General features: G+C 32.7%; 1 protein-coding gene across 1 annotated transcript; it reads right to left on the minus strand.

Annotated features, from left to right (window-relative positions):
• Positions 1 to 3,090: 3,090 nt before the first annotated feature.
• LOC107636302 (uncharacterized) lies at positions 3,091 to 4,524 on the minus strand. The gene is made up of 4 exons (XM_016339822.1): positions 4,209 to 4,524; positions 3,951 to 4,094; positions 3,364 to 3,785; positions 3,091 to 3,318 (listed from the first exon to the last, which is right to left on the minus strand). The coding sequence occupies exons 1-4, from the start codon at positions 4,522 to 4,524 to the stop codon at positions 3,091 to 3,093; spliced, it is 1,110 nt and encodes a 369-aa protein (XP_016195308.1).
• Positions 4,525 to 12,895: the final 8,371 nt, after the last annotated feature.

A 12,895-nucleotide genomic window follows, 5' to 3' on the forward strand; every position in this document is an offset into this window, starting at 1 on the left:
GCAGGAAATTAAAATGAAGTTTAATGTGGTTTCTTTGAATGTTGTAATATATATCTTAGAATTAAAAATAGGCAATTTGTTCACCAAAAAAAAAAAAGGCACTTTTGATTGACAAGTATCTTAAGAAAAGGTGATTAGATTAATTAAGTCATGTATAATTAGTTAGTAGTTTGGGCCCCTACTGTGATTTATGGGCTGGTTATCTTTTCTGGACCTGTAAACCAACCAAAAATATATATAAAACCATGATGATAAAATGTTGCACTTTTTATAATAACTCAGTTTTATTGCAAAGTGGTTTGCACAACAATTATTTAGAGTGCATTATTTTTTTAGTATTTTAATGATCAAAAGACATTATTTTGTATATAAAAACTTGTAAAATAAAACTCACATTAACGAAAGAAACTAATTCAATTAGAACGATTGCTTTCAATAAAAAAATATCATTAGTATTCGTAATTAAATAAAATATGGAATTAGTGTTAAAACAGAAGATTCCAATATTATATTTATCAAAAAAATTCTTAAGGATTTGAGAGTTTAGAAGTTGACCAATATGTCTTCAATACATCATTTATATTTTTATTGTTCGTAATTAATAAAAAATAAATATAAATAATTTTTTTAAACCAATTTATTTATAACGTTTAGTTAATATCCGTGTGATGTGAATAGAAATTTTTTTAAAAGGTAAAAAAAATAATTTTTAATAATTTATTTTATATTTGTTTCAATAGATGATTTAAAAGTTATTATTTATAATTGTCTAAATGTATGTTGTAATGTACATAGTTTCTTATAAAATAAGTCAAAGTGAATAAGTTGTAATAGTGTGATCATTGTTTATTTTTTTCTCAATATTATATAGAATATTAAATTATGTATATTTACATGATGTCAATCACATCCAATGGTACAATTTTTTTTGTTAGACAGCTTTTTTTACAGAAATTATTTTCTTTATGGAAGTTAAGGTAGTGTATTAGCCAAATATTGAGAATGTAGGTGTATTGTCGAATGGTGAGATTCAATTTTAACACAGTAGGGGGCGTGTTGACAGTGCCTTAGAGACGTGTCAGGCAATAAAAACACGCATGTGGGTGTGGTGAGGTGAGTTGAAGGGACATGTGGCACAGCCCTACCAACACGCAGGGGTGTGTTGCCTCTGAATCTTGGTAGATCAGCAGGGTCTTTGCTCCTTTCCGAGGAGTCTGGAGCAACACGGAGGGGGCGTGTTGCAGGTGGTCTGCATGCAGGGGATAGCCCCCACTCCGATAATCAACAACGTTCAAAGTCCCGTTTAAAGTCCCTCTATAAATTGAACTTCTGGAACCATTTCTCATGCATGAATGCTTCATATGTTCACTGTGAGAGGAGAAGTTGAGAGTGAAGATAAATGTAAGAGTTAAGTTTTTTTTTTTTTATTTGTTGAATGCTTCACAATTTGATCGTGAGAGAAGAAGTTGAGAGACTAAAGAAGAGTGTTAGAGTTAGGATTGTTTGAAAAAAAATATATAAAAAAATTATTAATTTGTAGTGTGTTTAAAAATAGTACATAATTATACGACACCTGAAGAACACATCATCAATTATTTGAATTATCCAATTTATATAAATTCATAAATTTTATTATTTTATGTAATTTAAATTAAGTTTTTTTTTTAATTTTTGTTATTGTTAGTAATATATGAAAATATAATATTATTATTTTAGAATATATTTTTAATAATATTTACGAATAATAGTTTTAGTTGTCTAATATAATTATATATGTTTTGTTTTATATAAATGTAAATATTATTTAAATTTTTTTTCGAATATAAATGTTATATATGTTCGTTTATTTTTTAATATAAATATTATTACTATATTGATTTTTAATGTATTTTCAAAAGTAAATATTATTATTTGTACTAATTATTATGTATAATATGTAAATAAGTAAATATTTTTTTAAAAGTCTCTCTCAGTGTGCTTCATCTTTTTTATTTATTCCGGTGTATTATTTTAAGTTGCCAAATTTTTATTGGGTAGGCAATAAAAAAATTAAACTGAAAATAATAATTTTAAAAGACACTCACTAATTTTTTAAAACACGCATCCAGTGCTCTTAATGGATGAATAGAAATAACAATATTTTATATTTATGTAAATTATAATTATAAATATTTTTTAATATTTTTTATTTATTTAAACTAATATTTAGTGAATAAATATGTTTTTGTTGAACCAGTCAAACAGGAATTTGATGGTTCGTAAACTGGATCCGCCGCTGACGTGGAATCCGATGGTTGAAAATTACTTACGCTCAACGGGCTTCTACCACGTTTCTAGGATTGGGTTGATAAGAGGATTTTATCCTTTATTAGCTGCTTTGGTGGAAAGGTGGAGGCCAGAAACTCATTTGTTTGTATTGCCGGTGGGTGAGGTTACTGTGACACTGGAAGATGTCGCTCATATATTTGACTTACCCATTGATGGAGAGCCTGTGAGCGGATGGACAGATAGTAGTAGCGACTTCATACAGAGTCAGAGCATTGCGATATTCGGTCACCCACCGGCTCTCAGTAGCTCTTCAAAATCTTATATTAAGTTGGGTTGGGTTCGGACTATTAGAGACGCAGAGCCATTGGATACCGATGAGTTTATTAAAAGATATGTCAGATGCCAGATTTTTTGTTTGTTGGGTTCAACCCTATTCACGGATAAGTCGACCGCATATGGAAATTCAAAATATGGTCTCAGAATTAAGTGAATATAATTCTTCGTTAATCTTTTGTATGTTTACCTCACAAAGGGATTAGATGGTAATATCAACATAACAATACAAACACAACGAACAAGAAAAATATTAATGAATAAAGGCAAATTTAAAAATACAAACACGACAAACAAGAAAAACATTAATGGATAAAAGAACCCTAAACATACAAACACAAAGGCCAGATTAGGTCTACGAACCACCATCGTCACTAGCACCACTCGGTCCAGCACGCTGAGGACATCTATTCTGACTATGACCCTGTCTACCACAGAACGGCATATCCGAGGACCACGCATATCGCGTGAGTCCATTTCATTCAAGTATCAGGTCAACTTGGGACGACCTTTCGATGTTCTCCTCAAGGCGAGATTAGCGACCAATGTGGGTCCCTGATAAGCAGGCCATGTCTCTGCATCGCCTAATGGTACAAACTCAAATCTGTAGACTTTACAAACCTCTGTCATTCTGTACACATCATGCACATACAGCTGCCAATCAAGTCGCTGGTTTGCACAACAAGCAATAACATGTCGATATGGTAGTCGTTCCACCTGAAAGTGTCCACAGTCACATGTTCACCTCGCAAGATCAACTACCAACACCTTTCCATTAGGCATTTCACGAACCTCAAACACCTCGTTCCGTCTATCAAACCGGTGCACAACTATATTCCCAGCACGTTGGATGTTTGCTTCTATCCTATGTTGTGCAAATACAGAGTAATTAAATCCAGCACGCTTGCGTTCGTGAGTCTCGGCACTCTTTCGCGTAAAAATTTCGTTTAACCGATAATACGTTGCTCGGACGAGTGCCAACACTGGGAGGTTTCGGGCACCCTTCAAAATTGAATTAATGCACTCCACAAGGTTCGTCGTCATATGGCCCCATCGATGACCCTCATCAAATGTCAATACCCAGTGTCTAAGTCCAATGGCATCGCACCACCGGGCATATGCCTCGCCTCGCTCTTCCAACCTCTTGTAATTGATGTTGTACTCCTCCACTATCCTTGAATACCCTATGTTGACAACAAGTTTTTGCAAGTGCGATACTTTGAATGCCCTTAAAAAGTTGCTACCGATGTGCCTTATACAAAACATCCAACATGCTCTCGGAGGTTGCCAATCACCACCAGAACGATTTACTGCTGCCCGGATTCACTCACGTCGATCTGAGATCATACCCACGCCGTCTGATCTAACAACATGCTTTCGTAGATTCCTTAGAAAGAAGTGCCACGCATCAGCTGTCTCGCCCTCCACCAGGGCAAAGGCGATAGGCACAATGTTCTGGTTTCCATCTTGTGCAACAGCAACTAGAAGTGTACCTTTGTATTTTTCGTACAGATGTGTGCCGTCAACTTAAACTAGAGACTTGCAATGCTTGAACGCCCTAATGCATGGATAGAAACTCCAGAATATGCAGTGAAGTATTCTGATACCATCCGCCTCCTCAGTCCCATTGTACAGTGGTCGTGTTTCTATTTGGACTATTGAGCCAGGCATCTTCTGAGTCATGACCGAGAGCCACCATGCCAAAGCTTGATAAGAATCCTCCCAACCACCAAAAACTTTGGCTATGGACTTCTGCTTTGTCAACCAAGCCTTTCGGTAACTGATGGTGTAGTTAAACCTTGACTGGACTTCCGTAATTATAGATTTGACCTTGATGGACGGGTCACTCTCAACCAATGGCCTTATAGCCTCAGCAACTGTGTCCGAGTCTAACTTGGAATGATCCTGTAAAATCGTTCCCATGGTGCATGTGTGTCTGCCGTTGTATCTCCGTATCTCCCAACAACTTTTTTTCTGTATCAAACTGGCTCGGATAAGCCAATTGCACCCACGCCCATACGTCTTGCATTTTGCATAGAACGTCAATGGTTCGGACTCATAAACATTGTAGTCGACTCCTCTAGAGATAGTGTAACTTCTGATTGCTGCGACGACAGACTTTCTAGAACAATACTCTATTCCTATCCTGAACTCTCCGTCCTCAGGATCAGCAACACTTATAAAAAGCAGAAATCATCATTCATTGATCCATCCGAAATATAAATTTACAAAAACATATTATTCACTCATCATGTACCTATGTTTGCATATTCCAGAAATTCCGGTGCATTCATCACGTCAAGATCCAAATTATGCATAAAAGGTGGGACGTTCATCGGTTGACTGACTGCAGGGTGAACCACCACATTCTCCACTTCTGCTTCGACTCCCACATCACCATCCTCGTCTTCATCGCCAGCTTCATAAGTAGCTTCAAAGTCCTCTTCGCACTCACTGTTCATTTCTTCATACACTGCAGCTCTATCATCCTCTATATCTAAATCATTTTGAATCTCATCTGCCTCTATGTCTTCAAACTCAACATACAGCTCAATCTGTGGCTGTCGCATTTGAGTTTGCCGGTGAATCTGGAACATATTTTGCATACTCTCCTCGTTAGTGATCGGCATGATATGAAACTGTATTAGACCACCAAAAACTATAACCGGATTCCGGTACAATATACTGCTCACTCTCCTCAATATACTGTTTTCCATGCTTTGACAGAGACTGTTTTGAAGCTCGATAAATGTCATGGTGCATGGAACCACAAACGAAAACGGATTTTGACACACAAACCCCACTCCCTCATGAGTATTTCATATAATCTCACCATTGCGATACACTATCACGTTTGCGGTACCCTCCATTACACTAGAAACACACTCAAAGAACACTCTTCTTCGTAATGAAAATGATACCGGACGTTGCCTTATATAGATGAAGTACTCAGCACGCCCACCCCCGTGTTGCGATCACCAACCAACCAGCTTTCGACACGTGTAACACGCCCCCCATGTATTGCAGGTTCGTACAACCAAACTTTGCCAAGTGGCATTCACGCCCACCCATGTGCTGACTCAGCACGCCCCCATGTGTTGCAGTCTACAAGTAACACGTACTCCCGCATGTTAAAAGTGTTTGCTGACACCACCAATCTATAAATACACACACTGCACCCATTTTAAACTCAAAAACCAATTTTAATCCCATAACCAAATTATTTTGCCACAGTTTGAACAGCTTTTAATTTTGGGAGATTCTATAGTGCTAAAACTCAATTTCATCTTCACGTGTCTTTTCTTTTGTGATTATGCGTGTCCTATGAGAATGACGGTCGTATTGCAATTGTCACAGTTAATTCCAGTACAAGCAGAATCAGGACCCACAAATCATTGTATTTATCTCCTAAATTTGTTAGCTGTAAACTTAAAACTGGCCATAAACACATGTTAACGATTTATTTAAAGAAATATATTTTATAATATTTTATATTATTTTAAATTTTTTTTGTGGACCTGGTTTTGGATTCTAACGGGAGCTTTTGCGCGATTTAAAAGTGGGTGTGTACAGTAAATTTGTTAGTCAATTTAGATTGAGTTTGAGCAATAAATAAATAAAAAAATTAAAAATGGGCCTCTGTTACTAAAATAAAAAAAAAAACTTAAGAATGTGTGAACGTTTTTTAGAAATGCAAGACCAAATAATAAAAAAAGAATCAATTTTCTAATTCTATTATTTGATGTTAAATTTTTTTTATAATATTTAAAATTTATTCATCTTTATATTTTAAATTAAATATTAACTATTTAAATTTTTTTATTAATTAAATATCAAATTTTAAAATTCTATAGCAAACACCATAAGAAAAAAAATTCTTTCTCATGTTTTGTTATTATTAATAAATTATGAACAATCTTAAACTCCACATATCACAATACAGTCAAGGTTCTGAAAACCGAACCGGTCATCGAACCGCTCTAGGCACTGGTTCATTGGTTCATAGGTTCAACCGGTTTGATTGTGGTTGAACCGTAAAAACCGTTTTATAATAAAATAATAAATAAAATATAAATAAGCACATGAAAATATAATTATAGTCTAATCTAAACTTTAAAATATCATTCAAATTAAAAGTACTACATAAACCAAATGTTATAATCTCATTCAAATACAAATTCAAAGTTCAAAAGTCAACAAACAACCAATCAAACGCCAATGAGTAATAGCTCAAATGACATAATCTCCCCATACTCAATTAAGAGGTTGCGGGTTCGAGTCTCATATCTTTGGTAAAAAAAAAAAAAACCAATCAAACATAACATAGCAGCATCAAAATGATCCAAGTTTGTCATCAATCATCAAAATCCAAGTTCGCCAAATGCTTTTTCATTCTATTAATTCCCCCGCCCCCAAAAGTACTCAGACAAAATAAGCATTGGTAATGCGGTTTTCCATTTATATTCTGTAAAGCAACGTATCTCCAAGCAGGATCAGTTTTCCCCCGAACACTACAAGTTTGTGATTGATTTTCGTTACTCGCGGAGGAAGAGAACGTTCATTCGAAGCAGAATTATTTTCAGCATTATTATTCCTAGGTAGGTCTTGGTTGATACTTTCTTCCATACCTAAATATTACCAGCAATCCAACCCAATAATCTCAACTCTCAAGTTCACAACAAATGAACAAACAATATCCAAATTCCAAAATCAGAGTATACAAACAACATCTCAGGTTCAAAAAATCAGAATTAACACAATGAGATTTCACAAAATCATGTCACAAAATCAAAGTTAACACAATCAGATTTCACAAAATCAGAATTCACACAATCATGTCACAAAATCAATTCATATTTCATCACAAAATCAGTTCATATTTCATCACAGTTTCATCAGAGTTCACAGAGTTCACATATCACTATATCAGTTCATAACAGTTTCAGAGACTCAGAGTTCAGTTCATCAGAGTTCAATTCATCAGAATCAGTATCAGAATCAGAATTTAGTTCATCAGAGTTCAGTTCATCAGAATCAAAATCACTAAATTAAAATTTACCTGGAAATGAGGAAATCTATTGCTTTCTCTCAGAACTCGAAGGACTTCAGGCTTTAATTTTTTCAACGCTTCAACGCTTCTCTATTGCTTTCTCAGAGGCAGAGCTCGACGGAGGTGACATGCGAAGTGGTTGAGGACGCGACGAAGCTGAGTGCGCGACGGAGCTGACGGCGGACGGTGCTGACTGCGTGAGGTATCTGAAGGCGCGACGGACCCAACGGCGCCACGGAGCTGACGGCGCGACGCTGCTGACGGCGTGACGGTGCTGAAGGCGCGATGGAGGTGAGTGCGTTGAGGGCTTCAGGCGTTCTCTATGTCTCTCACAGTCTCACTCTCTCTGAAGTCTGACCCATGCTGAACTGTGGTGGGTCGTGGCGACCTCGTGGAGTCGTGGGTGTTGCTCTGTCTTCACTCTTCTGTGGGACGATGGAGTGCAGAGCAGCTGGAGTGCTGGATGAAAGTGGGAGCTGCGAAGGGGAAAAGCCAAAAAGGGAATTAGGGTTCCCAAAACACAAAACGGCGGCGTTTTGCTACAAGGTTAAAAAACTGGCCGGATCTCGGTTCGGTTCGACCGACCGGTAACTGACCGGTTCGTCGGTTCAACGCCGGTTTTTAAATTCTGCGGTTTTTCTTATTATCCGAACCGCTTCAGCGTCCGATTCACGGTTCGACCAGTTCGACCGGCCAGTTCGAACCGGTTTTCAGAACATTGCAATACACTGAAGGTCACTACTAGAACCGCCATTTATTAGATATTCAAGTGTGAGGAACTGAGTATCCATTAATATTAAGAGAGATATATAGTAGCTAGATTATCGATATGTAATTGTTCTTATAATTAATATTTTGGCCTTTTATTTTTTAGTCGATATTTTTGTTTTATCATTTTTCAAAAGACAGTGATGTAATTTAATTTAATTACCAAATTTAAAATAACACATATAAATAATTTTTACCTTTAAAATTATAAATAATTAGTCTAATTAGTTATTATACAAATCAATCTTATTTGTCTTGTTAACATTAAATCTATAATATTCTCTAATAATATCAAACCGATTTGATTCTAAATTTAACTAATTATGTCGAATTTATTTTATAAATGGATAGAAATATTATCCCTAAAATCCATTTTAATATTTTGAATTAGAAAACTTTAAAGAAAAATTCAACATCAAATAATAGACACTAAAAATTTGATTTTTCTTTTTATTATTTGATCTTGCATTTTTAAAAAAAATTCACACCTTCTTAAGTTTCCTTTTTCTTATTTTTTTTATTTTAGTAACAGAGACCCTTTTTAATTAATTAATTTATTTATTGCTCAAACTTAATCTAAATTGACTAACAAGTTTACTATACACACTCACTCCTAAATCGTGCAAAGCTTCGGTTAGAATCCAAAATCAGATCTACAAATAAATAAATAAATAATAATATAAAACATTATAAAATATATTTCTTTAAATTAATTATTAACATATATTTATGGTCAGTTTTAAGTTTACAATGAAGTAATTTAGGAGATAAATACTGTGATTTATGAGTCTCGATAGATTTTGCTTGTATTGAAATCAATTGTGATAACTGCAAAAAGACCGTCACTCCTATAAAATACGCGTAATCATAAAAAAGAAGACACGTTATGTCATTAGGGGAAGATAAAATTAAATTTCAACACCATAAATCTACCTTTAATTTTAGGTATTATATAATCATACACACTACACATTCACACACATTTAAAGATTAGAAAATTATATGGTACAGATCTAAATATGTACAGATTTAAAGATTTGTTTACTTAAACCACACTTTCTAAAGCCACACTTTTCACTTAAAATCGTAGCTCTTCACAAAGAAAAACGTCACCTAATGGAAAAAAGTAAATTAGAAGATTTAAGAGAAGAAATAATTAAGTTATCAAAATTAATAGATCAGAAATTAATGATTTTAGCTAATGTTAACTGTAATGACACCGAATTCTTAAAATCGATACAAAATGATTTTTCTCAAAATCTTTATTTTACTATAAGTTTTATTGAAGGACTTCAAAAACCTGAAAAAACTTATTTTTCACACGGAATTTCTAAGAAATGTTACCATGGAAATGATTCCCCACATCTTTATCATACTTTTAACACACAATTAAATTCTATAGTAGATATGCTTGAAGAAATATTAGTATCTATAAAATTTCAAAGAAATAAGGAAAAAGAAAATCCCAAAAAAGAAAAATTTCAAAATATAATCAACATAACAGATTTAAAAGTAAAACCACCACTAAAATTATGAATATTGAAGAAAAATTAGAAGAAGTTACAATGCTTTTTAAACAATTAAAAATGGCTCAAGAAAATAATATTATGGAACAGGGATTTCAGATAGAAGAAGAATTAGTAAATTTTGAAAATATTGAAAATGAAGAACACATCCTAGATTATTCAAGTGACGAAGAACCAGCAATTCCAATACAAGTAAAAAATGAAGCTGGAACATCTAGGGATAATCAATCTCAATTTAAATGGGAAACAGGTTTTGATAATTATGCTTTTAAAAAAGGATTTATAAATAAAGATTCAAAATATACAAAAACACCATCAAAATACGTTCCTAAAATCCAGGAAATGGAAGGAGAAAGAATGCTCGATTTAGACTGTAAAAAGAATGAAAAAAAAATTTTCGAAAACTGGTTGAATTCCTTCTTATTAGAAGCCTTTACTAATCCAAAACTTAATGAATTATCTGGAAGAGATATTTGGAATTACATAGGGTTTCATACTAAAGGAGTTATAAGAGATTATATGACATCAATAGAAAACCAAATAATAGAAGAATTAGCAACAAAAACAACAGCTTATGATAAGATATTATATATAATGATGATTCTATATAAAGAATTTTTTGGAAAAAATATTATAGATCATAAACAAGAAGTCTATAATAAAGAATATCAAGAAGCAAAAAATCATTTAGCTAACATTCAGATATATGATTTATGTAATGTGGAGCCTTATATATGTGAATATAGAATACATTATTACAAATCAAAAGAAGAAGATAAAAATCATTATCTTAGTATGTATATAACAAAACTTCCATATCCTGCTAATGAATTTATTATGGGAAGATTTATAAGAGAAATAAATAGAGGAACAATTGAAAATAATTTTGGTGGAGCAACCTTTGCAATAAGAGAGGAAATAAAAGAACGTTGTATGCAAGAAGCAACTCAAAAAAGATTTGCAAATATAATTAGAATTTGCTGTCAGGATAATGAAGAGATACCTCAAAAATATGGTCTTAATAAAAATTTTCAAAGAAAAAGAAAATATCAATTTAGAAAAAGAAAATACTATCCAAACTGGAGAAAAAAGAGGTATTTTAGAAAAAGAAATAACAATAAAAATAAAAGACAAAAAAATGATTATTGCCCGAATAAAAAAGAAAATTGTAAGTGTTGGTATTGCCAAGAAGAAGGACACTATGCAAATGAATGTCCGAAAAAGAAGGATAAAAAGGATCTTACTAAACAAATAGAAATTGCTAAGTCCTGTTTCATGGAACCATTAGAAGAATCTGATGATAACTTATACTATATTTTTGAATATGTCTCGGAAACAGACTCAGAGACTGAGTAAATATGCTACATTTATTACTATAAAAATAACAGAAAAGTTTATAAATGCTTTCATAGATTCTGGAGCAACGCAATGCTTTGCTAGTTCAAACATAAAACTTGATTGGAAAAAATTAAAGAAACCATTAAGAGTTAGAATAGCTGACAAATCAATACATAAAATTAACCAAAAAGCAGAGATGGTTGAAATTTTTATTCAAAATTATAGGTTCATTGTTCCATCTATATATATGTTAGACTCTGGAATGGATTTTATCATAGGAAATAATTTTTTAAAGCTATATCATCCATTCATTCAAGAATTAACATATATAGTTTTAAAAGCACCACACGATTCTTCAATAAATCAAAAATCAAAACGTATAAAAATACCAACTACCACTATAGATAAGATCTTAAAATTTAAAATATTTTCTATATTAGAGACATGTTATTTAAATTTATACTTTCAGATAAATATCCCAAAAAATAGTCTTGAAATAAAGATAGAAGAACTTTTGGATGAAATTTGTGCTGAAAATCCTTTAGATGTTAAAAATACAAATAACGAATTAGTAAGTATTAAATTAAAAGATCCTACAAAAGAGATAAATGTTCCAAATAAAATTTCTTATTCCGCAAGAGATAGAGAAGAGTTTTCATTAGAATGTAGAGATCTTTTGGAAAAAGGAATTATAAGATTAAGTAAAAGTCCTCATGCGGCTCCAGCCTTTTATGTCAAAAACAATAATGAAATTAAAAGGGGAAAACGAAGAATGGTTATTAACTATAAGAAGATGAATGAAGCAACTATTGGTGATGCTCATAAACTTCCAAGAAAAGATTCTATTTTAGAAAAAATCAAAGGAGCAACTTGGTTTTCATCTCTTGATGCAAAATCAGGATATTGGCAGCTTCGTTTAGACGAAGAAACAAAGAAATTAACTGCTTTTACTTGCCCAACAAAAGAATCAACAAGTGTGTTACTCTATGAATGGAATGTATTACCATTCGGATTAAAACAAGCCCCAGGTATTTACCAAAGATTTATGGAAGAAAATCTAAAAGAGTTAAATGAATTTGTTTTAGTGTATATTGATGATATACTAATTTTTACAAAACAGGATAGAGAAGATCATCTTCAAAAATTATTAATAGTTTTAGAAAGATGTAAAGAAAAAGGATTAGTTCTTAGCAAAAAGAAAGCAAGAATAGCAAAACAAGAAATAGAGTTTCTTGGATTAATTCTATCTACTCAAGGAAAGCTAAAACTTCAACCAAATGTCCTAGAAAAGGTAAATTTATTTCCTAATAAAATAGAAGATAGAAAATAATTACAAAGATTTTTATGATGTATAAATTATATTTCTGATCAAGGATTTTTAAAGAATATAACAGAATACACTAAAAGCTTATTTCCAAAAATAAGTACTAAAAAAGAATGGAAATGGGATGAAAAAGATAGTATGCAAATTCAAAGGATTAAAGAATTATGTGAAAAACTTCCAGAGCTTTATATTCCAGAAGAAAATGACTACTTAATAGTAGAAACAGATGCTTCAGACATAACCTGGTCAGGATGTCTAAAAGCTAAGAAAGCTATAAAAAGTTTGGAA

This window comes from Arachis ipaensis, chromosome B4, assembly GCF_059453495.1.
Source record: "Arachis ipaensis isolate K30076 ecotype BB chromosome B4, ASM5945349v1, whole genome shotgun sequence".
Classification (NCBI taxonomy): Eukaryota; Viridiplantae; Streptophyta; class Magnoliopsida; order Fabales; family Fabaceae; genus Arachis; species Arachis ipaensis.